The following is a 27,443-nucleotide window of genomic DNA, read 5'->3' on the forward strand; positions in this document are numbered from 1 at the left end:
TACTACAAAATGCCTCAGTATTAGTTAGAGTGGAGTAATCCTATTTAAAGTCATTGCTTTTCTTTACCCCCACCAATGTAAGACTGCTAACACGTCCCCTCACGTATAACCCCATTTAATGGTTCACACGTGAAGATCCACACATTGCCTCGGCAATTGAAACTCATAGGTCGGCTCAATTGGAGTCCAAACTTGTTTTCAATCTTTTTTCAAGAAGTGATTCTTAAGAACTTAGGGGCCAGCTCTATGTTAAGAGTCCAAACTTGTTTCCAAGCCCACACTTCCTGGTGACAAGTCTTTGGCTTGCACGGGCTCGTAACCGTGGGCTATGATACCATGTTGAAATTTTTAGAACAACGGGCCTGTGGGGTCCCCACTTTAATGATACCGATATTGTCCTCAACTTTACTACTTGCCAAATCCGTTAAGTATGGAGTTTTACCACAAAAGGTCTCGGTATTAGTTAGAGTGGGGTAATTCTATTTAAAGTCATTACTTTTCTTTACCCCCATCGATGTGGGATTCCAACATAATGTAAATCTGCTGATGAAAATGCTAAATTAGAAGGTTGATCTGATATCTCTGTACGATAGCTTGAGTGGCCTCAATACCTAATGGTTATAACAACCAAATCTTATATTCTACTAAGTGGGGTTGGCCTCCCCTCACTGGAAAACATGACTAGAGCGCTGGTTCAACCCCTCCTTGTCTGTCGGGTGATCTGGTTTTGCTGCGCACAACAGCATATTGCCTTTTTTTTTTTTTTTTTTTTTTTTTAACATCTAGACCAAAACGACGTTGTTTTGGTCTTGGTAAAAAAAAAAAGGCTCCGTTTCGTATGTTTGAAAATATATATATATATATATATATATATATATATATATATATATATATGGGGGGACCGCCCCCGTTCCCTCTCAGTCCCGCGTGTCCCCCTTTCTTTTTCAACCTTTCCCATTTGCCAATCAGAGACATAGGGCAAAGCTACCCCTCAAAATCCCAGCAGCAATGGAACATAATTTTTTTTAATCCTGTTTGGCTGATTCCCGTTGGCTTTTTGTTGCCACCACCAGCCACTCTCCAGTTGCTGAGCCGCCGGCTTCCAGCCTTCAAAGGTAAATTTTTTAATTCCTAACTTTATAATCCCTAACCCTAATTAATTATTTAATAAGAATTTTGTTTAATTGGTATAGAATCATATGGTAACGCACTAATATGGTTATTGGTTATTGATTATTGATATGAAATTATTATTAGGGTGAAAATTAAAATTTGAATTCTTGATTATTGATTAATTAATTGAATTATCACGTAATGTATACAATTATTCATATGATTAGTTGAATTTAATTTTTATTTATTGAATAATTTGTATGCTTATTGGTATTGATTAAATGAATTGTTGGTTGGTATTATGCATATTAGTGTAGGCTACTCTAGGATTAAGAGTCTAAGAATTTTATTTTCTTTCCATTTTACAGTTATGTAATGGAACGGTATTATAAGAAACAATACTTGAATCTTCCTTCAAACATTTCAGGTAGTTCTTCTTCTTCAGATATTCCAAGTAGTCTTCCTCCTCCTTCAAATATTCCAAGAAGTCATCCTTCAAATATTTCGAGTAGTTCACAACAAAGTGAAGCCATTGAGTTGGATGAAATATTGGCTAATCTTCCTGCAGACCTTGGACATAGACGTCGAATGCTTGATTATTCACCTAATTATCATGAAGCAATTTGTATACACTATCTCCAAAATGATCCTTGTCAACCTAGAGACCACATCATGCCAAGAAAAGTTAGCAACAAAAGATGTTTTTATCACCAATTGGTTTGATAAGGTTAAGTGGTTGGAGTATAGTATATCAAAAGATACTGCAGTTTGTCGTTATTGCTATCTTTTCAATTGTGATTTCGATCAAATGGGTAGCACTGGAAGTGATGTCTTCACTGAGAAAGGGTTTACGAATTGGAAGAAAGGACCCAAAAATCTTCGAGTCCATGAGGGAGGTGTTGAAAGCCTTCATAATAAAGATGTACAACAAGCTAGAGATTTGATGACACAAAAACAACACATTGAAACATTTGTGATTAACCAAACCGATGAAGCTCGCATTAATTATCATACTTTATTGAGTGCCTCACTTGAGTGCACAAGATGGTTGTTGAGACAATGTTTGCCTTTTCGTGGTCACGATGAATCGTTGAAATCAATTAATAGGGGTAATTATTTGGAGTTTATGCAATTTCTTTCCAAGCATAATGAGCAAATTAGGAAACAAAAATTTCCATTACTATAGTGTGGACCTTTATTTTCAAGTCCTTGATATGCAATTAAATGAATTGAATGATTGCTTCAATGAGGTAAACACCGAGTTGCTTCTTTGTATGACATATTTGAGTCCGGTGAATAATTTTGCATCTTTTGACAAAGCAAAAATTGTTCGTCTAGCCCAACTTTATCCTTAAGATTTTGATTGTATGAACCTCATGAATCTTCTAATTCAATTTGACAATTACATTCACGATATGAAGATGCATAATGAGTTTTCATCATTGAGAGGAATTTGTGATCTTGCAAAGGAGTTGGTGAAGACCGAGAGGTGTGCAAGCTATACATTAGTGTATAAGCTTCTTACATTGGCTTTGGTGTTACCGGTTGTAACTGCTTCCGTGGAGAGAGCTTTTTTTGCTATGAAGATTGTTAAAACACCATTGCATAACATAATGGGAAATCAATGGTTAAGAGAGATGTATTTGCTTTTATTGATAATGAGGCTATTATGCGACGTTTTCATGATATGAAACCTCGTCGGCAACAATTGTAATTTGTTTGTATTGATAAATTATGGAAGACGCATCTTCTGGCCTCAACCATGATGCTTTAATTAATCTTTGTAGCCCAATGATGGATCTTTCATGACAATAGTTTGAATATTCTCTTCTTTGGTTAGAAACATGTAGAAACCATATAAGTGTCTGGCATTAAAGCAAAAAATTATTCTAAAAAAGAAAAGAAAATGTCCATATCATTTTTTAAAATATATTTTCAAGTCTACCTGGGTTTTCCAGTATCCCTTTTGCCTTAAGCTTCCGTCTCATAGTTGTATCTTCTGGCCTCAACACCTAATGCTTTAATTAATCTTTGTAGCCTAATGATGGATCTTTCATGACAATAAAAGTGCCCGACATTAAAGTAAAAAAAAATATATGCTCATATATTTTCAAGTCTTCCAGTAACCCTTTTACCCTAAGTTTTCTTCTAATAGTCGCATCTTCCAGCTTCAACATTTGATGCTTTAATTAATCAGTGTAGCCCAATGATGGATCTTTCATGACAACATTGGGTCTTTCATGACAAAAGTTTGATTCTCCACTTTGGTTAGAAACACGTAGAAATCATAAAATTGTCCAACATTAAAGCAAAAAATTATTCTAAAAAAAAAAAATGTCCATATCTTAAAAAAAAAATATATCTTTTCAAGTCTTCTTGGGTCTTCTAGTATCCCTTTTGCCTTAAGCTTTCGTCTTATAGTTGTATCTTCTGGCCTCAACATCTAATGCTTTAATAAATCTTTGTAGCCTAATGATAGATCTTTCATGACAATAGTTTGATTCTCCACTTTGGTTAGAAACATGTAGAAACCATAAAAGTGCCAGACATTAAAGCAAAAAATTATTCTAATAAAAAATAAAATGCTCATATATTTTCAAGTCTTTTTAAGTCTTCCAGTACCCCTTTTACCCTAAGTATCCGTCTCATAATCACATCTTCCAACCTCAACACCTGATGCTTTAATTAATCTTTGTCGCTCAGTGATGGATGTTTCATGACAACATTGGGTCTTTCATGACAATAGTTTGATTCTCCACTTTGGTTAGAAACACGTAGAAATCATAAAGGTGTCCGGCATTAAAGCAAAAAATTATTTAAAAAAAATAAAAAAATAAAAACAAATGGCCTATGCGGATCTCGAACTTACAACCTTCACGTTATTAGCATGACGCTCTAGCCAGCTGAGCTAATAGGGCAGTTTTAGATGTTCATTTATCTCTACCGAATATAATACTATCATAATGAACGAGACATTTGAGTCAAATATTGGAAAAGCTGAGGTCATTGGGAAAGAGATCCTCTTCGGATCTCTTTCATTAAGGTTACTGGATCAAGTGATTTGGTCCCTTAAAATTTGATCAAACGGTTAAACTTATTATAACTTTTAAAAATGGCTCCTATTTTTAACTATTGAATTAAATTTCAAGAACCTAATCACTTAATTTGGTAGTCTTGGTGGAAGAGATCCGGAAAGAACCTCTTCTAGATCATTGGACTCACAGGAGAAATTTTGAGTATTATATATCACCCTCGTACACCAAACAACTGAAGTGTTCCAATTATCTAGGCACAGGACAAAACACACAGACTCACTTCACTTGAGTATCTCAAATCTGAAGAGAGAGAGAGAGAGAGAGAGAGAGAGAGATGGGGTGGGCAATAGCACTTCACGGTGGCGCAGGTGGCATCCCGCTCTCTCTTCCACCTGAGCGCCGCCTGCCTTGCGAGGCCGGCATCCGCCACTGCCTCCACATCGGCGTCGAAGCTCTCAAAGCCAACACCTCACCTTTGGACGTCGTTGAGCTTGTGGTAAATTAATGATACTCCCAACTCCTCTTCAAATTATCAAACTTTTTCATTTGTTCGACATAAAGTAAATCACTTTCACTTATAACCCTCTTCCCTTTTATTATTACCGGATCATCTCATTTAATCTTGGACCAAATTATGTTTGGATGATGTTCCACTTTGGTCAATTTAACTCGTGTAGTTTACTATTTGCGATTCGAAGTTCTTCTTTGATCTCCGTAGTTTCAATTTTCGTGATTTAACTCAAGTAGTTAACTTGTTGCAATTTGAAGTTCTACTTTGATTTCTGTAGTTTCAGTTTTCATGATTTAACTCGTGTAGTTAACTAGTTGGATTTCGAAGTTCTACTTTGATCTCCGTAGTTTCAGTCTTCACGATTTAACTCGTTTAGTTAACTAGTTGCAATTCGAAGTTGTTACTTGAAATCCGTGATTTCAGTTTTCGCGATTTAACTCATGTAGTAAACTAGTTGCAATTCAAAATTGTACTTCCATTTTTCGCGATTTAACTCTTGTAGTTAACTAATTGCATTTCAAAGTTCTACTTTGATCCTTGTAGTTTCAGTTTTTCGTTTTTTAACTTTGTAGTTAGATACTTGTTGCACAGAAAACAACTAAATTAATTAAGTCATTTTTTTCGTTGACGAAATCACCACCAAATAGCTCAACTTATCCTCACATATATCTCTCTTGTGCTAATTTTGGTGGAAAAAAAAATGTTGGAATTAAGGTTATTGTCCTTGAATTGCAACAACTAGTAAACTGAGGCCTTGTTTGGTACACCGGATAGGACTATTAATATGGAGTCGAGTGTTTGGTGTTCTCTCGTTTTATTGGACTAGACTAATTTAATCTGATCCGCTTATTTTACACTGCATACACCCTCTTACCAAAACCGTCCAAAATGGGCGTATTATTAGTCGGGTCCCTTTCCTTCTCTCTTGCATGAACTGGGCTCTGTCTTGAATTCCCTCGCCGTCGCCCTTCTCTTCGTCTCCTTCTCTCACCATATCTTCGTCTTCTCTAGCCAACTCTGTTCTCCCCGTCTCCATATCAGGCTCAAATTCAAGAAGTAGCTGGACAAGGTCAGGCCTGCCTTGAACAACTGCCAAGTGAACGGTGTTCTAAAAATCAACCTAGGCAGGGCCTAGGTGCTAGGTGGCAGAGCTCCGACCCGATTAGACCAAAATGTTCAGTTAGGCGGGGATGACTTAGGCGGCCACCTAGGCGTTCGTTAGGCGCCTGAGGCGGCAGTCTAGGCGGTTTGAATCTCGTTGCAAATCCCAAACTTCCTGCAATTTTCGCAATGGATCTACAACTTCTAATCGTAGCAGCAGAGCTCCGGCGAATTTCTACAGTATGTCTTTGTGAAGATGAGGGAAAAGAGAATGCTGCCAATGAATTTTTGCAGCTCGTCTGTGACTATGAGGGAGTAGAGAGTGCAAAGAGAGAGAGAGACTTAATCATTTCAATTATGAAAACCACCCAAGGTGGACGGGTGATGTGAAACCCACCCAAGGTGGACGGGAGACTTAAACATTTCAATTATGAAAGCCATAGACTGATGATTTTAATTATGAAAACCACCCAAGGTGGATGGGTGATGTGAAAGAGGTGAGGTGGATGGGTGATGGTTTTAACTTTTAATAAGGAAAACCACCCATTATGTGGGCTTTTTATATTTTTAAAAGTTTGGGATATATTATATATATATATATATATAATATTATTAACTGTAAAAACAATTTTTTTTTTCCATTAATCAGGAATTTTTACTTAAAATAATAATATTTGAATTCCTTTTATCCGGTACTGTACCAAACACAGTCTAAATAATATGATCATTAGTCCAATATTACACCAAACACCTAGTCAATACTATCTAACAACTATTTATCCTATCCAACTGAAATAATCAATACAATCCAAGCTGCCAAACAAGGTCTGAAGAGGTTAAATCACGACAATTGAAACTACAGAGCCGAAGTGGAACTTCACTCAAACTACACTGACTACAATAATCGTTTTGCCGTAATTTTATGGATGAGGATTGTGTGTGATCATTGTGTTGGTGTAGGTTAGGGAGCTAGAGAACAATCCACACTTCAATGCTGGAAAGGGGTCAGTGCTAACCACAGATGGCACAGTTGAAATGGAAGCTTGCATCATGGATGACAAAAAGCGATGTGGAGCTGTTTCTGGACTCACAACTGTCGTCAATCCCATCTCTTTAGCAAGATTGGTCATGGAGAAAACTCCTCACATTTATCTTGCTTTTGATGGAGCAGAAGCCTTTGCTAGGGAACAGGTCTCTCTCTCTCTCTCACTAACAATTTCACCATTTGATTGCTCTCCTTTGATGCTATATTTTCCTGTAAATTAATGGGGTTTTGTTGAATTCTCAGGGTGTTGAGACTCTAGATTCGAGTCATTTCATTACCCCGGATAACGTAGAAAGGCTCAACAAGGCAAAAGAAGCCAAGAGAGTTCAGGTATTTGTCTCTTGGCCCCTTACCTAGGAGATTCTTGTGTGTAAACGTGTCACGTGATAAGAGAGATACTAATACGGGAATATAACCATGGTTGCAACTTCAAATTTCTCTTTATCTAGGAGTAGGAGAGTAATGTAATTGGAATTGAATTACCCAATAACCAATAGAGTTGCAAAATGCTTGTAGCTCAAGTATTTAAGATCGTTAACCCCTCGGATAGTAGCAAGGGCCTTGTAGTGTTTACCCTTGCATCCGAGCACCTGTGATTGCTTTCCCCCCACCCCACCAATAGCACTTGTATTTTTTTTGTATAAATCTTAGGCTTGTGAGTTGGGAAGTTGAATTACCTCACACATTAGAGTTACAATAACCTATGGCTGTTCTTGTTTATAATGTCTTGTAACTTTTTAATGTATATAGATTGATTATACACAACCCCTTCACAAAGATAAGAAGGAAGAAACACCAGACGCTGATGGTGATAGTAAACTTGGGACTGTTGGATGCGTGGCCGTTGATAGTTTCGGAAATTTAGCTTCTGCAACTTCTACTGGCGGATTTGTCAACAAGATGGTTGGCCGGATTGGGGACACGCCCATCATTGGTGCAGGGACATATGCCAACAATCTATGCGCAGTTTCTGCTACGGGCAAAGGTGAAGCAATTATTCGTGGCACGGTTGCAAGGGATGTGGCAGCTCTTATGGAGTTCAAAGGTGTTTCTCTCAAAGAAGCAGCAGCTTATGTCGTGGAGGAGAGTACTCCAAAAGGCAATGTAGGGCTGATTGCTGTGTCTGCCGCAGGGGAAGTCACGATGCCTTTCAATACCACCGGTATGTTTCGAGCTTGCGCTACTGAGGATGGGTATTCGGAGATTGGAATATGGCCTAATTCTATGGAAAATGGAGTGGATAAGCATTGATTATGTTGGAGCATAAGCATGGCAGCTAGATCAAGCATTCAAGGTTGTTGCAATATGAAAGAAGAAGAAGCTTGAAATGTCTAAGTGTTGTTCTTAGCTAAGTTTATATATTTGTAATAAAGGGTCAAGATTATAACATCTCAATGGTGTATAACTTGACATGTGTCCAGTTTGTTATATATTAAGTGAAACTATGTGAGTTGTACGTGATCATAGTCACGATGCTTTGGTAGGTTGGCAACAGCTATATAGCTGGTTTGTAGTCGAGTTTTATGGATCGAATCCAACGTAGATTCGAGGAGCAACGTAATCCTTCTCTCTCAAAAGATCATCTTTGATATTCAATCCTTGAATCCATTTCAATTAATTGTTGAATTGATTACAAATACGTAGAGAAATTTAGCTCAAAAGTAACTCAAACACTAACAGATTATGTGGTTTCATTGCTTGAATTGCAGAATTATCATTTTCCACAACATGATGACTTACTTAAATTGCAACATTGTCTACTTCATGAGGCATAACTAGCAAATTCACCTAATAAAATGTTGTGATTCTTGTGAATAAGGTTAATTAATTACACGATTTTGTGCTGATAAAGAACAAGATCGGGAAAAAAACTTTCGAAGAAATTATCTTAACCCTCCCTAAAGACAAAGGCTGGGAGCTGAGTATTACTACCAATACGAAAACTAGAAAGACTACGATTATTCGTCACATCCATAGCTCACAAAATGCCCTCACGATATTGTGCCCTACATAGAGTTGCTTGTTCACCATTACAAACCAATTGAGTATCTCCACTCTGGCCTCACCTAGATTGCTTGCAACCCACATCCCACACACATCGTTGCCGAAAGTGTGACCGGTACATGAGATGGTACATCACGTGTCGCTAAACAAATAGTGTGATATGTGTGCTAAAAAGTTAATAACTTAAAAAATAAAAATTTTCATTATTTCTATTAAAACACGTGATGTACCACTTGTGTTCTCGTCACAATTAAAAATTTCTCCACATACACGGATTGCATGCGTTGCAAGGAACCTGAAAGATGTTCTCATTTATTTTTGGGCATTTTCCGAAAAAGTAAGGTCGAATATAAATGGACTACCTCATCTCTCTCTCTCTCTCTCTCTCTAGAAGGATTTGAGTTGTTTTGCAAAGGAGTTGCACTTGCAGGCCCGTTTTGGGATCATGTACTAGGGGTACTGGGAAGCGAGCTTGGAAAACCCTAATAAGGTGCTACGTTTAAAGTTTGAGGATTTGAAAGCTCACACAGAAGGCCATTTAAAGAGGTCAGGAGAGGATCCTGATCCTTGGCGGAGTTCATAGGATATCCATTTTCTTCTGAAGAAGAGAAAGAAGGGGGCTTTGCAAGAAATAACAAAGTTTTGCAGTTTTGAGAACTTGAGTAGTTTGGAGGTAAACAAAAGTGGGGTGTATCATATGGAGCCGAAAACCGATAAAAAATTCGGCAATGATTTCTTCAGGCGAAGGAAGACCATATAAAACTATTCGTTGGTAGTCGCATCTTCTAACCTTAACACTTAATACTTTAATTAATTTGTGTAGCCCAATGATGGATCCTTCATGACAACATTGGGTATTTCATAACAATAATTTGATTCTCCACTTTGGTTAAAAACACGTAGAAACCATGAAAGTGCCCAGCATTAAAGCAACAAATTATTCTAAAACAAGAAAATGGCCCATGCAGGTCTCGAACCTGCGACCTTCGCGTTATTAGCACGACGCTCTAACCAGCTGAGCTAATAGGCCAGTTTTGGTTGTGCTTTGGTGGCTACCCAAAATAATAGTATCGTAATGAACGAGACGTTTCATTGGAGAAGCTGAGGTCATTGGACCCACAAGAGAAATAATGTCGCTCTCAGCCACCAAACAACTGAGGTGCTCCAACAACCTAGGCACAGGACAAAACACGACTCACTTCACTTGAGTATCTCAAATCTGAAGAGAGAGAGAGAGAGAGAGAGAGAGAGAGAGAGAGAGAGAGAGAGATGGGGTGGGCAATAGCACTTCACGGCGGCGCAGGTGACATCCCGCTATCTCTTCCACCTGAGCGCCGCCTGCCTCGCGAGGCCGGCCTCCGCCACAGCCTCCACATCGGCGTCGTAGCTCTCAAAGCCAACACCCCACCTTTGGACGTCGTTGAGCTTGTGGTAAAGTAATGATACTCCCAACTCCTCTTCAAATCATCAAACTTTTTCATTTGTTCGGCATAAAGTAAATCACTTTCACTTATAACCCTCTTCCCTTTTATTATTACTGGATCATCTCATTTAATCTTGGACCAAATTATGTTTGGATGATGTTCCACTTTGGTCGATTTAACTCGTGTAGTTTACTATTTGCGATTCGAAGTTGTACTTTGATCTCCGTAGTTTCAGTTTTCGCTATTTAAATCGTGTAGTAAACTAGTTGCAATTCAAAGTTTTTCTTTGAAATCCGTAGTTTCAGTTTTCGCGATTTAACTCGTGTAGTTAGCTAGTTGCAATTTGAAGTTCTACTTTGATCGCCGTAGTTTCAGTTTTTCCGATTTAACTCGTGTAGTTGACTAGTTGCAATTCGAAGTTCTGCTTTGATCTCCGTAGTTTCGGTTTTTGCGAGTTAACTCTTTCAGTTAACTAATTGTCAAAGTTCTACTTTGATCCTTGTATTTTCAGTTTTTCGTGATTTAACTTTGTAGTTAGATACTTGTTGCACAGAAGACAACTAAATTAATTACATCCTTTTTCTGTTGACGAAATCACCACCAAATAGCTCAACGTATCCTCACACATCTCTCTTGTGCTAATATTGGTGGAGAAAAAAATGTTGGAATTAAGGTTATTGTCCTTGAATTGCAACATCTAGTAAACTGAAAGGGCTAAATCATGACAATTGAAACTACAGAGGCCGAAGTGGAACTTCACTCAAACTACACCGACTACAATAATTGTTTGGCCGTAATTTTATGGATGATGATTGTGTGTGATCATTGTGTTGGTGGTGTAGGTTAGGGAGCTAGAGAACATTCCACACTTCAATGCTGGAAAGGGGTCAGTGCTAACCACAGATGGCACAGTTGAAATGGAAGCTTGCATCATGGATGACAAAAAGAAATGTGGAGCTGTTTCTGGACTCACCACTGTTGTCAATCCCATCTCTTTAGCACGATTGGTCATGGAGAAAACTCCTCACATTTATCTTGCTTTTGATGGAGCAGAAGCCTTTGCTAGGGAACAGGTTACTCTCTCTCTCTCACCAACAATTTCACCATTTGATTGCTTTCCCTTGATGCTATATATTCCTGTAAATTAATGGGGTTTTGTTGAATTTCTCAGGGTGTTGAGACACTAGATTCGAGTCATTTCATTACCCCGGAGAACGTAGAAAGGCTCAGTCAGGCAAAAGAAGCCAAGAGAGTTCAGGTATTTGTCTCTTGGCCCCTTATCTAGGAGATTCTTGTGTGTAAACGTGTCACGTGATAAGAGAGATACTAATACAGGGATTAACCCCAATTGCAACTTTGAATTTATGTAGGAGTAGGAGAGTAATGTAATTGAAGTTGAAATACCCAATAACCAATAAAGTTGCAAAAGGCTTGTAGCTCAAGTAGTTAAGATCGTTGAACCCTCAGATAGTAGCAAGGGCCTAGTAGTGTCTACCCCCACCCCACCAGTATCACTTGTATTTTTTGTCTAAATCCTAGGCTCGTGAGTTGGGAAGTTGAATTACCTCACACGTTAACCTATAGCTATTCTTGTTTGTAACATCTGGTAATTTTTGTCACAAATGTGTACAGATTGATTATACACAACCCCTTCACAAAGATGAGAAGAAAGAAACACCAGACGCTGATGGTGATAGTAAACTTGGGACTGTTGGATGTGTGGCTGTTGATAGTTTCGGAAATTTAGCTTCTGCAACTTCGACTGGCGGATTAGTCAACAAGATGGTTGGCCGGATTGGGGACACACCCATCATTGGTGCAGGGACATATGCCAACAATCTCTGCGCAGTTTCTGCTACTGGCAAAGGCGAAGCAATTATTCGTGGCACAGTTGCAAGGGATGTGGCAGCTCTTATGGAGTTTAAAGGTGTTTCTCTCAAAGAAGCAGCAGCTTATGTCGTGGAGGAGGGTACTCCAAAAGGCAATGTAGGGCTGGTTGCTGTGTCTGCCGCAGGGGAAGTCACGATGCCTTTCAATACCACCGGTATGTTTCGAGCTTGCGCAACTGAGGATGGGTATTCGGAGATTGCAATATGGCCTAATTCTGTGGAAAATTGAGCGGATAAGCATTGACTATGTGGTCTCATTGCTTGATTTACTGAAATTGTAGAATTGTCGTTTTCCACACCATGATGACTTACTTAAATTGCGACATTGTCTACTTTCATGAGGTATGACTAGCAAATTCACCCTATAAAATGTTGTGATTCTTGTGAATTAGATTAATTAGTTACACGATTAATTGTTTCGTCTCTTTTTATTACATTATGGCTTCTGTCGCTCTTTATGCTGATCAAGAACAAGATCGGGAAAAAAGTTTCCAAGAAATTATCTCAACCCTCCCTAAAGATAAAGGCTGGGGAGCTGAGCACTACTACCAATACGAAAACTTCTGGTACGCCCAGGTTTTTCTTGAAGGTGTGACTTGGACACAACCGAATTTTAGGCTAGGGACACTGACATTTTCCTTGCCACCTTTCCGAAGTCTGGTACAACATGGGTGAAGGCCCTCATGATTGCCATAAAAAACCGGAAAGACTACGATTATCGTCACATCCCTCATGCTAGTGTGCCCTACGTGGATTTGCTTGTTCACCAAGACAATCCAATTGAGTATCTCGACTCCATGGCCTCACCTAGATTGCTTGCAACCCACATTCCCATACATTGTTGCCAAACTCTACTTTGGATTCACATACACGGATTGTGTGCGTTGCAAGGAACCCGAAAGATGTTCTCATTTCTTTTTGGGCATTTTCCGAAAAAGTAAGGTCGAATAGAAATGGACTACTTCCTCTCTCTCTCTCTCTGGAAGAAGGATTTGAGTTGTTTTGCAAGGGGTTTGCACTTGCAGGCCTGTTTTGGGATCATGTGCTGGGGTACTGGGAAGCAAGGATAGTAAAGAGGTTGTGCAAGAATTAATAAAGTTTTGCAGTTTTGAGAACTTGAGCAGTTTGGAGGTGAACAAAAGTGGGACGTATCAGTGGGGCGGAAAACCGATAAAAAATTCGGCAACGATGTCTTATTTAGAGGAGGGAAGACTGGAGATTCACAGAATCACCTAACGTCTGAGATGCTCGAGCATCTTGACAAAATTACTGAGCAAAAGTTTGGGGCATCCTGTTTGAAGTTTTACAAACTTGACGAGTAAGGGTAACATGTTGTTTTACCCCTAAATTTTCACCCGATTGAGATTTATTTGTTTTTTTTTTCTTTTTCCAGCCAATTTGAGCTACAAAACTTATTGAGTAATGGTTGTTGAGCTAATGCGTCTTTTTATCAATTGATATTCAAAATATCCGAAACCGAGCTTATAACTTAAAGTGATTAAATCATTCATACTTGCATTCGAAGTTATGTGCGAAGAAATAAATTCGCACTAATTATACCTCAATCACAGTTCAGACTGTTCAGTTCAAAATCAATTGTTAAGAAACTGACTCAAGGAAATGTTAATTAATGACTATATTGAAACGTTTGCAAATCAATATATTACATCATAAACTCAAATCAAAATTAAATACCAATTGAAGACACAAACAAACGACTGTGATAGCTATCAATACATGTCTGTTGCAGTAGAAGACGGTACATTAGAAATTAAAGCCATGCAGTTACTACGTACCCAACCTTAATTATATATAGCCATGTAGTTCTTACCAGTTCTTCACCTCTTCTTCTCCTTTCCTCGGACTATAGTACAAATGGCTCCAGGTGATCGAGAAGTAGAGGAAAACAAGATGATTGTCCACGAAAATTTAGAAGAAATGCTAGCAACTCTCCCGAAAGAAAAAAGCTGGGGAGCTGGTGGGTGTTTCTACAAATACCAAGGGTTTTGGTATTCCAGCGTTTGGCTTTTAGGTACCATTTGGGCACAACAATGCTTCAAGGCTAGAGAGACTGACTTTCTCTTGGCATCGTCTCCAAAGTCGGGCACAACCTGGATGAAGGCCCTCATGATTGCTATCGTAAACCGAAAGCACCATGGATCATTATCATCATCATCTCATCCGCTGCTCATCAAAAATCCACATAACTGCGTGCCCTTCTTAGAAGTACGCGACCAAGAGCACATGATTGGATCCAATCCGATCACGTACCTAGACTCTCTTCCTGCAGCATCACCTAGGTTGCTTTCAACCCACATTCCATACTCATCGTTACCAAAATCCGTTTTGGGCGGTCGGATTGTGTACATTGCTAGGAACCCTAAAGATGTTTTTGTTTCCTTCTGGAAATTTTCGGAGCAGTTTGCGTCAAAAAATAACCAAAAACTTCAAGAGTCACCAAGTATTTCTATGGAAGAGGCATTTGAGTTGTTTTGCAATGGGGTTTCAACTAATGGCCCCTTCTGGGATCATGTTTTAGGGTACTGGAAAGCGAGCACGGAACGCCCTGATGAGGTGCTGTTTGTGAAGTACGAGGACATGAAGAGGGACACAATGCACCATGTGAAGAAGCTGGCTGAGTTCATGGGGCATCCTTTTTCGTCGGAGGAAGAGAGGGAAGGTGTGCTGCAAGAAGTGATAGAGTTGTGCAGTTTTGGGAATTTGAGTAACTTGGAGGTGAACAAAAATGGGACATTCCAAGTCCATGTGGCGTCCCAAACCGGGCAAAACCAGTTACAGGTGGACAACAGTGCCTTCTTCCGGCGAGGTGAGGTCGGAGACTCCAAGAACCATCTGACACCTGAGATGCTCGAGCGTCTTGACAAAATCACACAAGAAAAGTTGGGCACTTTTGGTTTGGAACTTTAGAATCAAGCTGCTTATCTACCTTTATAACCAGCAAATAACTCAAACCGTTAGAAAGATTAGCCATTCAGGTAGCTGCTATTGGTATTAATAACGTTTGTAGTGGTTCTTCCCTGTTTAACGTATCGTTTTTTTTAAGGTCTAGTATTTTTAGTAATAAGTAATATTTTGCCTAATTCTCTTGATATGTAATTTTTAATCATAGCATGCAGTGGTACGAAAAATGAATGATTAAAATTAAAAATAAAAAATTTAACAATTATAGAAATCAAATTTGAGGGTTAAATATCGGTAACACTTGAATTTTAAAGCCACACAATTTTATCATACATGTATTGTAAAATCCAGATAGACAATTTGAAATTACTCCATGTGCATGAGCTTGAAATTATACATAATTATTGCATATCGAAAGTAAATTAATAAATGCTCCAACACAAAGTTAATAATATAATGCATTGTTGAGAGGCACATGTAAGACTGTGACTAGGCGATTTTTCATGAGTATGTACTCAGTGTCGACACATATTTGATTATATAATTTGTTCAATAGCTTAAACTAAGCGATGATTAAGAACTGTTGGATCAAACCCAACGATTAAATATTGTTGACACTAAGTGCTTGTACGTAGGCACAATTGAAACACATACATTCATTAATTAATTGCTATTTGATGCCAAATAATTAGAAATTAGCTTAACTAAGCAGTGCCGAATGTCAAACGAGAACCATTCAACTTGTCACTTGTGATCTGATCTAGACGCTTTCCCATCTCATCTGTGAAATAGTTCTTCCAATCGCCAACTTCTCCCTTTATTAAAACTATGCTTGGATAGCCGAACTCCTCCATTCTCTTAGTATAAAGTCTATCGTTGTACTAAAAAAAAAGAAACATGCTGAGGAAGCTGTTGCTTAGGCCTGCTGGTTTTATTAACTTCCAAACTGCTCAAATTTCAACGCTTTACAATTTGGTGCACCAACCCTTTGCTCTCTTCCTCCGCCGCGTAAGGTTGGCCGAGGAACTCAGCCAATCTTGTCACATGAACAATGGGATCCTTTATCATTTCCACATATTTCAAGAACAATATTTTGTCGGGAAATTCCGATCTTGCTTTCCAGTAGCCTAACACATGATCCCAAAAGGGTCCAACGTCGGAAACTCCTCGACAGAAAAGCTCAAACGCTTCTTCTAGCGAGAGGGATTCAAGTTCCTTGGGCCTCAATTCGTTCATGTACCTCCACTTGGAAATAAGAACATCTTTCCGGTTGCGGCAAATGCACATCAGGATGCAGCACACAAAGTTTACAGGTTTTGGAAGCTTTTTACATGGTGGAGGAATATCCATGGCACTATATAAACTTCCTTATTGGATTGAGAGATACCATTTTAATGGCTGAAATTAAATATACTTGCAATCACCCCATAGGCCGCACTGCCTTATCCACCAATTGTGAATAATATATTTTCATCATGCGAATTGAAACTGTTCCACTTCTTAATCATCATTGAAAGATTATCTCTACAACAGCTTATATGAACTGAAGATCGTTTAGTCATATATACATGCTAAATAAATAGAATTCATCATGAATATATATGTTAATTGGTTCCAACTCTCAATTTGTTCGAATCTCCCATTCTTTAAGGCTGAAAATGAGAGATTTGGAATAAGCCAAACGATGAACAAACTATAATTAATTAGAATCGAACTCATCAAACCTAACAACTTCAACTTACGAGTGGCGGCAAATGAATAGTTAATTAACAATATTTAACAGAATTCATTTCTTCCTTTCTCAAGTCATTGCAGAAGGAAAAGAATAATAAAAAATAAAAATAATAAAAATCAACTCCACTAAGACAACCAGATGTTGCAGTTTATGTCAATAAACGAACTGCTAAAAAATTGGTTCAGTTGCATAATATAACTTAAATGAGGCTGAAAGATTATTACAAACACCTGCTAAGGAACAAATAATTCTACAGCTTGCAGAGAGGGGGGCAAAAGAAAACCCCATCTCAGGAAAAAATCAATTTAGCTCTCACAACTCTTCACCTGGTACATGTAAACTTTCTAAATGTATAAGAAACAATGCTCTTTTCCTTTCAGGGAACTATGATGCAGAAAATAAAAAAAAAATTATAACTGTCTAGTAAACTTTACTTCAAAATTTTGTACTCCTGACTACAATAACGGGAACCATATTTTCCGGCATTGAGAAGCAGCACATTCTAGCTTGTGACACAATCTTGGAGGTATGGGTGGCTTTGATTTACATACCGCTCCCAGAGAGGCTTATACCTGCCAATGGCCAACTTCAGCCACGGCTTCATGAACCCATTAAAGTGAACCACTGCCGCGCTCTCAATCAATCGGTTGTCAATGTTCAGATCATACCCCAGTCCTAATACATGCCATCTCCTATCAAGCGGCTCTGTCAGACCGTAAAATGTTAGAAGGCCAGGTGGAAGAGTGCCCAGCCTCCAAAGTGTCCCATCGGCATTCTGCTCCTGCCAGTAATGATACCGTGCAGTTACATTTGCTTTCTTCCAAGCAATTAAATCAAAGACATTCATACCGAAGGCCCACCCACATGCCTGTGGATCAAACTTGGCGCTGATGATTGGGTTTGAGAAATTCAGATACTTGTAATAACGATGAAATGCTTCAAGACAAGTTTCCACTGCTCCATTCACATTTCCATGCAAATCCAACGAGAAAAGTGGGGTCAGATCCTTCTGGACAACAACGTCATCATCAAGAAAAACTACCTTCTCCAGCTGCGGATAGATCTCTGGAATGTAGAATCGAAGGTGATTGAGCAAAGATAGATACTTAGGGCTCCGCAGCTTTGGCACAACATTCATATCTTGATATCCACCAAAATAAAAGTCTCGCGAATCTGCATCAAGGAGCTGTTTCATGATAGGAGAATAAGAAGCATTAAACCAAGAAAATTCCTCAACATTCTGCACTTCTATTGTGGACCCTTTGAAATCATTACTTTGGAACCACGCCTGCATTGTCCCATAGTTGATCCCATTTGTGACAATGTGGAAGACCAGCTGTTTTGGATGGTCAGCATTGGAGACAGTGGAGTTGACAACCACAGAGGTGGCAACCACATTGTCTGAAAATATGCAGAAATGGTAGGTATTGTTGTCCACCAGTATGGGAGAATTCCTCTTCTCATCTGCAAGTCGTTGCAGAGATGGCTTTTTAAGCCAATCAGCTGTCAGCTTAACATTTAGGCAATGGAGGCTTTTGGGTAATGCTTCAGCAGCTAGTTGCCCGAATACTGTGCTTTGAACTGTTGCGGCATTTGCACGCTGTTCAAGGGCTTGGATATGGGATTTCATTGTCATTATTGTGGTTGCAATGTCATAATGTGCATCTTCGGCTCTGAATATCAGGTATGATAGGCTTTTAATTATTGGCTCTGCTTCCTCTAGTGTCACAGGCTCCCCCCTCATGGCAGCTGTTGACAGCAAAAGCTGGCAACTTCGGATCTTTGAACTAAGCTCCCAAGCAAGATGAAGGTTATTGTGCTCTTTGGCAATAATAACATAAGCTTTGGCAAGTGTCATTTGCTCAGCTAGCTGCCTGGAAAACGATCTAGCACTCAATATTTCTTCAGTAAAATTTAAACTCTCATGAGCAACCTGCTCAAGTCTCGTATTTCTCTCCTGCAAAAGGACAGTCTCATTCAAGTAAGGCACTGAACAAAATGACAAGCCACATCACAAAGTAACAAAAGTCAATTCACATCGACCTAAGAGGAAATACACTTTTTTAAAGGTCCAATTACATACTAAGAGAAGGGAGATCTAAGAAAAGCAAAAATGTCTACTTTGCCAACCAGGATAATAAAATTCACAACCTCATTTCCAATTCCAACACTAAAGCAAAAACGTCTACTTTTCTAACCAGGATAACAATATTCAGAACCTCGCTTCCAATTCCTACAGTACAAATGAAACAAAAGATAGAGCATAAATATGACCTACAAAGCATGAAAATATTGCTAACCATAATAGCTGGCTCAATGTGAAAAATGATGAACAGATTATTCATCATCTGTTATCAAAAACACACAAATTCAGACATTTTCCTCTTGAGACCATCCAAATTTTGACATTATCTGTCAAATTACTTCTATGAGTACAGGGTCAAGGTTCAGCTGCATATAACCCACAGTGTTATATTGTTAATTCAAGTTAGCTTATGACTAGAACTTTCTCAAATTTAAGAAGACGTGAAAAAAGATGGAGGGAATGAAGTATTGTTTAATGACCAACTAAATTTTGTTATCACGAAGGGGAGAATAGCATGGAATGGTTCTGATTCTCATGCCTCACCACAGGCTCAAACACATCAGAGTAATTGAGAGCTAACTGTACAGTATTTTATGATTTAGGACTTGCATTAATTAGAACACAAACACATAATGAATTAGGAATATCAGACCATTGTCTTACGAAAATTCCAAATGCATTGGAAGCAGTCCATACGTTCATTAGAAGGGGAACTGAAAGTATATGAATTATGAAGTGCTGAACTTTATAAATGAAGGGCAAAAATTTAGTGTATGCTTTATAACAATAGGATAACGCATTTCGATGCATATAGCTGTATTACCACAAATTTGGCTCTAGATAAATCATGTGTTTAGAGAGGAAATAAAAAACTTCCCATAACAAAACTAATCATTCGAGAACTCATGAAAAAATTACCAACACATAGATTTCGGACAAAAAAGTCCAAGAACAATTCGCCTAAGGTGTTTAAGAGCAACACATTGCACAATTCCAATAAGCTCATCTATGGCCTTGTCAAAGGATCTCCTAGGACAGGACACAGGACCATGTGTGATTGTTGACAAGACAGTATTGTGGAACCATGAAAATCCAGTGGCATCCACTTCTTATTGTGCTCTCTCTGTTGCACGTTACAATTGTACAAATAGATAAAACCAATGTCAAATGGTCAATTAGAAGTTCTATCCTCCGAAGGATATAATTTGGCAGGAACTTAAATGTGGGAAACAGTTCGATCTCTAAGTGAAGTAGCACATGGAAGACTTTTCCAATGAGATTCATAAGGTCCTACAAAAGCAACGATAACTACAAACAAACAAATAACAATTCAGTTGACAAAATAAAAACGAAAAAAAAGATGTTTATCAAATAATCCCAAATAACGACAATATACATCTGGGTTTGTGTGAACAAAGTGTGTGCTTACCAATCTACTTTATCCACCCCATCGTAAGATTTAAATTGTGTAATGCATTAAGGCCTCAGCCCAAATGAACAACCAGAAAAGGCACACACGCCAAACTCCAAAATGAAAGCAAGGACTGATCATAGAGGAACAGTCAAGAGATGCAAAAGGAAAAAACAGAAAAACGAGAGAAGGGAGAAGGGAGAACCAGTACAAAAATTCCCCAATGATCAAAATCACACTGTTCGGGGCATGGAAGGCCATCCCGTGGTAAGATATGAACAAGGGAAGTTCGGGGTCTATCAATCCATGCCCCGGCACACAACTTCCGTCTAGCAATCGGCGCCAAGCAACTGGCAGCCTGTTTTACTCCTCGTAGAAACCACAACCACTTAGATAATCTACCACCCAACAACAGGAACGGTAAATTAACCCCAACCAGCAGCAAGTAAAAATACAGTTCTGCACATTGAACTAGTGAGAATGGAAACTCTATTGAACTCCTAGCATGGACGTTTGTTGTCTGCAATCCGTATATAATCTCTAGCTTGAGAATGGAACTGCTAACTATAAAAATAATCCAGACTTGAAATCAGAAACATAATATTAACAGTAACAGCCAGAAATCAAAAGATCATATCATAACAAAGCGACAATTGATTCAGCCGGAATTGCTACCGCGACAGGACTGTTGAGCTCCTTCCTAAATGCCAGCAACTAGAGATCCACTCACAAAAGGATTATATACACCCTGACTGCATATATCAACATTCCAACCCAACAGAATGTCTAACCAAACGAGAAAAAACCCCAATTTTTGCATTTCGATACTTCATCCGAAATTTCGCCATCAAACAACCTCAAATAGATTTAAACAACAGAGTTCAAGCATACCAAATTTCCATCCACCAACACCAAATTAAAATGTTACTTAAACACGCAGTTTATCTAATCAAGATCAAAGACACACACGCAGAAGCAGCAATGGGAGAGCTGAGCAATCATACCAGCACGGGTTGTTCGACCCGATCTTCATGCTGGTTATGGTTCACAACTAACAAAACCAGGCCTGCAACGGAGAAGATCCCAAAAAGCGCCCAGATCCAATTCGAAAACCTCCGTCGAACCGGGCGCCGATACTCGGCCGCCCGCCTCCGCATCTTTGACTAATTTCCTCCACAATTCACCACCAAATCACGAATCCGCACCGACACATGTCCCAGATTCGATCAACGAACCACCGCAAACCGCCCTGCAGGCATATCAGCTCGGTTTTTGCTCACTTGGGCATCCGCCAAATGCCGTCTTCAACCCAAAAAATGGATCAAAACGCAACCTTTACGCAGAAATCACACCTTCGAATCAGTTTTTTCCTCCCACTCTTTGGCGGGCAGCTTCGAATCAATCGAAATTTTGAAGAGATGGGCAAGAACAATCAGAGTGTTTAGCTCTTGGGTGAAGGAGCAAAGAGTGATCGAGTTTACGATCTGTCGTCGGCACTGTGTGTGGGGGGTTTCGGCAAATGCGGAGGATATTAACCAGACGAGATTGCAGATGGTGTGTCAAGTTTTTGGGGAGGGAAAATAAAAGAGTCACAAAGTCCGCCGCATCAGACCATGTGATTTTTTCCTATAAATTCCCAAATAAGAAGGTTGCTATCATATTAATCTACCATTTTTGCTGATATTAATTTCCATAAATTTTGCCATGCAGTTATGCAAATCTACCAATGGTTATGTATTAATGAACAATATATATGATTTGATAGCGGTTTAATTTGTTAACTTCATTTGGTGTTCTGAGATTCTTACAGTGATTAAGTGATACAATCAACTCAAGGGCATTATACTCTCTGTCTCAATATATGATTTGAAAATTTGTTCTCATATAATTTCTGTGTAATTTTGCGCTTCTCGATGAATTCGAATGAATGCTTGAAGTTTTCACATTGGTTTGCAATTAATGACGTTTTATTGTAATATTTTTATATTTAATTTGCAATGACCTTTTATAGGCCAAGTTAGAGTACGGTGGTATTGCTCTTTGTCCTTGTAATACAGAAAAAGGTTACGAGTTCGAACTTTTTATTCACATTGATTGTTCACATTGTTAAGAAACTAATAGGTTGATACAAATATGTTACGGGTTTCTTTAAAAGTGTTTTTGCAATGATTTTAAGCACTTTTTAGACAATCTTTTTGGATGGTTAATGCTTTCATAATATTTAAGATCAAAATTTACTGATTTAGAAGTCACTATAAGAAAAGTAGCAAAACTATCCTAATTAGTAATTATTTTGGTAATTGTTGCGAGGTGATAATGACGTTGAAAATGAGAAAATTGTGCCAAAAAGTAGATAATAGGTACGCATCAATGGTGACTAATACACTCTCAAGCCAACAAGGTTTTCTACTACTTGTGATGGTCAGTTGGGGAACGTTTACTGTACATAGTGGCGGATCTAGGATTTCAACCTTAGTGGGTCCCAATGTTAAATACAAGTTTTTTAGATAGAAACATAGCATGAAAAGTGCCAAAAAAAAAAAAAATAAATAAATCAGTTTATTCACTGAGACATTTCATTGAATATTTGGTGAGCTTGTTGCACACATGTCAAAGAGACTCATACCAACATTAGGAAGCTCCTTGGAAGACCTTCATATGTATATTTTCTGGACTAGGATGGTCCTGGTACCATTTTGGTCCCTATTTCCATCCGTCCTAATCGTACACAACTTTACCCTTGTTTTAAAATGATGTTTCCACAACTCAAACTCGTGACTTGATTACAAAGGAGCAAATAGGATAGTTGAATATATATTTGAATTTTTTTGTTACAATTTTCTCATTGGCAACATGACTGTTACCCCAGCAACAACTACCAAAATAGTTATTAATTATGATAGTCGTTGCTCACTTTTCTTGTAGTGGGTGCTTATGGGTTATAAAAGCACTTGAAAAGTTTATAAAAGCACTTGAAAAATTTATGCATAAAAGTGATTGATCAATGTATCTCGAACTTTCAAAAAGTGTTCCAATACAATGATGACGAGTATTTACTCATGTACTCGAATTTTGGGTTCGATTTCCTGCTCCCCTTCTACAATTATGGTTTTCATCTACCCAAAATCTGAAGTAGCGTTTGAATACACAATTGGCATTGTCGGGTAGCTAGGGTGTCTCTAACAACCAGTTATTGCACCTCAAGTGTTAGCTATGGAGTCTCTACCGACAAGCAAAACCTTAAATTTAACTATTAACAAACTAGATAGCAGATTCGAGCAAAGTCACTAGATTTGGACTACCTCGTCACTTTTAGGAGATCCGATGTGCTTCTCTTCGTTGCATGCACTATAAAAAATAAAAAATCTGAGTAATAAAAGGTTCTGCTACAGTTTGTTTATCCCCTTCAACAATGCAGGTTCCACACGATGAGGATCCGGGGTTACGGTACAGGTTACGCCATTGAAGCAGGTTGGCCGGAGACGAACAGGCAGAACGCGCGAAGAAGTGTGTTCTTAATTAGTGTCCGGCCTCCACTACTCGCAGTCGTAGCACGTAATGCCCTGAGCTGCACAAGGAGTGTAAGTGCGGTTGCGGGTTCCGCCAGTGAAGCGAGTTGGCCGGAGACAAACAGGGGGAGAAAGAAGTGTGTTCTTAGTGTCCGGCCTGCACTAGTCGCAGTCGTAACATGTCATGTCCTGAGCTGCACAAGGAGTGCAAGTACGGTTGAGGGTTTTGCCATTGTAGAGAGTTGGCCTGTGAAGAATAGAAGACGCGGTTAAATTGTTAAGTGAACGATTACATGATCATTTTTTAATGGTGTATTTTTGACAAATCAATCATTTCATTTAACGAATATGTTAATATAGACTAAAGTAATGAGTTATGACAACTCAAAATACAATTTAAACTAAAAAGTAGTTCATTTATCAATTCTAATCTTGATAGCTCAATCTTGGTTGTACCACTTCAAGATGTTGCCAATTTTAGTCAAGGCCGTGTTTGACTAAACTGCCCTTTTTCTTAGCTACCAAACGCAACTTATTTCTGTTTTTTTGTCTTTCAGTTTTGTTTTTTTCCCACATAATCCAACGACCCAAAAAGTCGTCTCCCAAGCCAGAAGCCGGTTAACCGAGTCATCGACGGCGAATTGCGATTCCACCAAATTTCCAAACTTTACTTCTGAAAAAAGCCGCTTTTGTAATTCGGGTGGTGGGAGAGCAGCCCATTATCCGTCCCTAAAAGGGCAATCCCACCACGCCCACCCACCAACTCCACCATCTCTCTCCCTTCAATTTCTCTCCATAAATTTTCAAGGTATGTAAAAACCCATCTCTAATTTTTGGTTTATATTCTTCCCAGAAGCTTTTGGGATAGAAAGTTTCATGCTTTTTCTTGACTGAAAGGGAAAATTGATTGGAAAGTGTTGGTTTTTGGAAATTTATATGACATTATATGTTTTTTTTTTTTCTTCATGGGGTGGTGGTTTGATTTCTAAAAGATTTATTTTTATCACCTATTTGATTGGGTTGTTGGTTCATTTCTGCTTTTGCTTGAACTGTTCAGGTCTAGAGAGAGAGAGAGAGAGAGAGAGAGAGAGAGCTTGGCAATGGCAACAAAGTTTGAGAAGTTTTCTGTGGATTTTGTGATGGGGGGAATGGCAGCATTGGTGTCAAAGAGTGCAGCAGCACCCATTGAGAGAGTGAAGCTTCTGCTGCAGAATCAGGGAGAGATGATAAAAAGAGGGCAGATTAAGAGACCTTATAAGGGTGTTGGTGATTGCTTTGCAAGGGTGTTCAGAGAGGAAGGTGTGTTGTCGTTTTGGCGAGGCAACCAGGCCAATGTCATTCGATATTTTCCTACTCAGGTACTTCATCTGCGTCACTCTCCCACATTGAAACTATTGAATGATCAATTTTTAGTGATTAAATAGTGTTTTTGTATTTGTGTAGTGAAACTATTGAGTGCTTGCGTATTAGTTTGTATTTGTTTAGTTTTCTATTAAAGCAAGCAAATTTTAGAATGTGTCTTAACTTTTCAAGACGTTTTTCCCTTGGTCGAATTGCTGATTCTTGCACCGAAATGGTTTATTCAGAAATCAGTTCAGTTTAGGAGATGTGACTATCAGAAATGTTTGCTGAATTTCGGATTGTATTCGTGTGTTGTATGAAAAAATAGGATGCTTTACGCATTTGTCTTAGCTATTTGTGTTTTGGATAAAAAGTCTACGAATACCTTACCATCTTTGTTATAGAAAAGCACTTATTTTCTTAATTACATCAGTCGGCATTGCATAAGATTGTGGAGAGTTTGCACATTCTACATTTTTCTTGAGACCTGGAAACTTTGGTATACTGTGTTAAATCAAATGAATGTCATGTTTTGACAGTCCTCGCCGAACATAATTTGGAATGCTTGTAGGCTTTCAACTTTGCATTTAGAGGTTACTTCAAAAGCATCTTTGGCTGCTCAAAAGAGAAAGATGGGTACATAATGTGGTTTGCTGGAAATGTGGCTTCAGGAAGTGCTGCTGGAGCAACTACTTCATTATTTCTATATCATCTAGACTATGCCCGTACGCGGCTAGGCACCGATGGGAGGGGGTCTGCAGTTAGTGGTCAACACCAGTTCAGAGGGATTCTAGATGTTTACTGTAAAACCTTATCAAGTGATGGAATAGCGGGGCTCTATCGAGGTTTTGGGGCTTCAATTATTGGAATTACGATGTATCGAGGTATGTACTCTGGGATTTATGACACCATGAAGCCTATTGTTTTGGTTGGTCCCTTGGAGGTGAGCATCTCAATATTACCTGAACAATTCAAAAAGGAATGTATTCGCATTTGTCTAAATCATTGGTTCTTACTACCAATGTGCTTTCCTTGAAAACCCTCAAATGATCCCGTGACTCAAAGTTTATATCGTTTGAATTTTTACAGGGGAATTTTTTGGCTAGTTTTTTGCTTGGCTGGAGTGTTACAACAGTCTCTGGGGTCTGCGCCTATCCATTTGATACCATTCGGCGGAGAATGATGCTAACGTCAGGACAACCGTCAAAGTATCGCAATGCCTTGCATGCATTTCGGGAGATTGTTCACCTTGAGGGTTTCAAAGCACTGTTCCGAGGAGTAACTGCAAATATGCTTCTAGGAGTTGCCGGAGCTGGGGTACTTGCAGGATATGACCAGCTCCAGAGAGTTGCGTATAGAAAGGGTTATTTTATTGAGCCACATCAAAGAGTTCTGAAGTAAGGGCCGGGACGTGGCACATAGATTGACCAGGTTATTCTTTTGAGCTACATCAAAGAGTATTGAAGTGAAAGGCCAGACATGGCGCATAGACATGGTCATTCGTTTGATCCACGACAAACAGTTTTCAAGTAAATGTCACGACATCAGATTTGTATACTAGTGTTACCTCTTCATTTGATTCATTCTTACACAGATTTTAAACAGATTTAAGAAGAAAGAGGCAAAGAGGAAAAGGGCATGACAAGGTGAGGAAGGTTGTTGATGAAATTGACACTGCTGCTTCTTGGAATGCCTAAGGAAAATCCTAAGGTGAAGTTGAATAATTATACTCAATTATTTGCATTGCCAGTGGTAGGATTGCGATTTTAACCTACACATACCACATTTGCGCATGGAAATCATTCTGTTTCAATTTCAATGGAGTTTCTTTTTCAGATGGGAATTAGATTTTCACTGCCGAGACGTAATGCCTAGTGAAGATGGAATACAGAGAAGCTGTTCTTGTCTTCCAATTTACGTCTGCGTTCAACTCTCAAAGCATTGTTCTTTTTCTGCTATTCAAAATGTACAGAGAATATGATTTCGCTCCGCCTTCGTATTTGAAGTAACTTGCTTGCGAAGAAAAACTATTCATCTCAAAATTGCCATGAGATTTGGTTTTGATGTTTTGATTGGGAATTACAAGAGGGAAGGAGATTGACTTAAAATTACAATGTCTGGTACAAGAACTTTCAGAGATGGAACTTAGAAGCTGCTATGCAGTTGGTGTCAATCACTTAGGGTTGAGTCCACAACTACAATGCAAAGTCAACCAAATCCCTGTAACTTCTTGTCTTTGATCTTTTTATATGATTTTTAAAATCTCCAACCAGGGCTACTTAAATTCAAACACGTTTCCTTGACATCCAATTTTTAC

At 38.7% G+C, this 27,443-nt stretch overlaps 4 protein-coding genes, 1 non-coding gene and 3 pseudogenes across 11 annotated transcripts; 5 read left to right on the top strand and 3 right to left on the bottom strand.

Moving 5' to 3' along the window:
* The first annotated feature begins 4,382 nt into the window (after positions 1-4,382).
* LOC137710523 (isoaspartyl peptidase/L-asparaginase 1) lies at positions 4,383-8,382 on the top strand. The gene is made up of 4 exons (XM_068449568.2): positions 4,383-4,644; positions 6,721-6,951; positions 7,049-7,135; positions 7,556-8,382. The coding sequence occupies exons 1-4, from the start codon at positions 4,483-4,485 to the stop codon at positions 8,054-8,056; spliced, it is 981 nt and encodes a 326-aa protein (XP_068305669.1). The 5' UTR covers positions 4,383-4,482; the 3' UTR covers positions 8,057-8,382.
* LOC137710767 (isoaspartyl peptidase/L-asparaginase 1) lies at positions 4,431-12,535 on the top strand. 3 transcript variants are annotated; one of them, XM_088695374.1, is made up of 5 exons: positions 4,431-4,452; positions 10,043-10,240; positions 11,076-11,306; positions 11,405-11,491; positions 11,866-12,535. In XM_088695374.1, exons 2-5 carry the CDS (start codon positions 10,079-10,081, stop codon positions 12,349-12,351), a joined length of 966 nt encoding a protein of 321 aa, XP_088551500.1. In that variant the 5' UTR covers positions 4,431-4,452; positions 10,043-10,078; the 3' UTR covers positions 12,352-12,535. The 3 variants fall into 3 exon arrangements, with proteins under 3 accessions (XP_088551500.1, XP_068305991.2, XP_088551501.1); XM_088695375.1 differs by lacking the exon at positions 4,431-4,452 and adding an exon at positions 10,002-10,032 and having other exon boundaries at positions 10,063-10,240; XM_068449890.2 differs by lacking the exon at positions 4,431-4,452 and having other exon boundaries at positions 9,994-10,240.
* On the bottom strand, positions 9,766-9,839 carry TRNAI-AAU (transfer RNA isoleucine (anticodon AAU)). Its single transcript has one exon. It is a non-coding gene; the product is annotated as a tRNA-Ile (tRNA).
* Positions 12,536-12,560: 25 nt separating the features above from the next.
* On the top strand, positions 12,561-13,554 carry LOC137710230 (cytosolic sulfotransferase 15-like; annotated as a pseudogene).
* A 443-nt stretch (positions 13,555-13,997) lies between these two features.
* On the top strand, positions 13,998-15,050 carry LOC137710229 (flavonol sulfotransferase-like pseudogene; annotated as a pseudogene).
* A 698-nt stretch (positions 15,051-15,748) lies between these two features.
* On the bottom strand, positions 15,749-16,394 carry LOC148696110 (flavonol 4'-sulfotransferase pseudogene; annotated as a pseudogene).
* Positions 16,395-16,945: 551 nt separating this feature from the next.
* Positions 16,946-21,929, bottom strand: LOC137710597 (hexosyltransferase GAUT11). Its single transcript, XM_068449666.2, has 2 exons — positions 21,281-21,929; positions 16,946-18,736 (listed from the first exon to the last, which is right to left on the bottom strand). Exons 1-2 carry the CDS (start codon positions 21,431-21,433, stop codon positions 17,282-17,284), a joined length of 1,608 nt encoding a protein of 535 aa, XP_068305767.2. The 5' UTR covers positions 21,434-21,929; the 3' UTR covers positions 16,946-17,281.
* A 2,392-nt stretch (positions 21,930-24,321) lies between these two features.
* LOC137710598 (ADP/ATP translocase ER-ANT1-like) lies at positions 24,322-27,395 on the top strand. Of its 5 annotated transcripts, none has more exons than XM_088695377.1 (6): positions 24,322-24,597; positions 24,853-25,143; positions 25,698-26,069; positions 26,216-26,655; positions 26,732-26,836; positions 26,963-27,395. In XM_088695377.1, exons 2-4 carry the CDS (start codon positions 24,886-24,888, stop codon positions 26,525-26,527), a joined length of 942 nt encoding a protein of 313 aa, XP_088551503.1. In that variant the 5' UTR covers positions 24,322-24,597; positions 24,853-24,885; the 3' UTR covers positions 26,528-26,655; positions 26,732-26,836; positions 26,963-27,395. The 5 variants fall into 5 exon arrangements, with proteins under 5 accessions (XP_088551503.1, XP_088551502.1, XP_088551504.1 ...); XM_088695376.1 differs by having other exon boundaries at positions 24,859-25,143; XM_088695378.1 differs by having other exon boundaries at positions 24,322-24,593; positions 24,843-25,143.
* The last annotated feature ends 48 nt before the right edge of the window (positions 27,396-27,443 follow it).

This window comes from Pyrus communis, chromosome 6 (genome assembly GCF_041283825.1).
Source record: "Pyrus communis isolate YQ-2024b chromosome 6, ASM4128382v1, whole genome shotgun sequence".
Taxonomy (NCBI): Eukaryota; Viridiplantae; Streptophyta; class Magnoliopsida; order Rosales; family Rosaceae; genus Pyrus; species Pyrus communis.

What these genes read in the sequence shown, in the direction of transcription:
- LOC137710523 (XM_068449568.2), top strand. Translation starts at nt 4,483, where the DNA reads ATGGGGTGGGCAATAGCACTTCACGGTGGCGCAGGTGGCATCCCGCTC. An exon ending in TGGACGTCGTTGAGCTTGTG is followed by an intron (nt 4,645 to 6,720) that starts GTAAATTAATGA and finishes GTGTTGGTGTAG; the next exon opens with GTTAGGGAGCTAGAGAACAA. An exon ending in AAGAAGCCAAGAGAGTTCAG is followed by an intron (nt 7,136 to 7,555) that starts GTATTTGTCTCT and finishes TAATGTATATAG; the next exon opens with ATTGATTATACACAACCCCT.
- LOC137710767 (XM_088695374.1), top strand. Translation starts at nt 10,079, where the DNA reads ATGGGGTGGGCAATAGCACTTCACGGCGGCGCAGGTGACATCCCGCTA. An exon ending in TGGACGTCGTTGAGCTTGTG is followed by an intron (nt 10,241 to 11,075) that starts GTAAAGTAATGA and finishes TTGGTGGTGTAG; the next exon opens with GTTAGGGAGCTAGAGAACAT. An exon ending in AAGAAGCCAAGAGAGTTCAG is followed by an intron (nt 11,492 to 11,865) that starts GTATTTGTCTCT and finishes AAATGTGTACAG; the next exon opens with ATTGATTATACACAACCCCT.
- LOC137710597 (XM_068449666.2), bottom strand. Translation starts at nt 21,433, where the DNA reads ATGCGGAGGCGGGCGGCCGAGTATCGGCGCCCGGTTCGACGGAGGTTT. An exon ending in GGGTCGAACAACCCGTGCTG is followed by an intron (nt 18,737 to 21,280) that starts GTATGATTGCTC and finishes GTCCTTTTGCAG; the next exon opens with GAGAGAAATACGAGACTTGA.
- LOC137710598 (XM_088695377.1), top strand. Translation starts at nt 24,886, where the DNA reads ATGGCAACAAAGTTTGAGAAGTTTTCTGTGGATTTTGTGATGGGGGGA. An exon ending in TTCGATATTTTCCTACTCAG is followed by an intron (nt 25,144 to 25,697) that starts GTACTTCATCTG and finishes GAATGCTTGTAG; the next exon opens with GCTTTCAACTTTGCATTTAG. An exon ending in TTTTGGTTGGTCCCTTGGAG is followed by an intron (nt 26,070 to 26,215) that starts GTGAGCATCTCA and finishes GAATTTTTACAG; the next exon opens with GGGAATTTTTTGGCTAGTTT.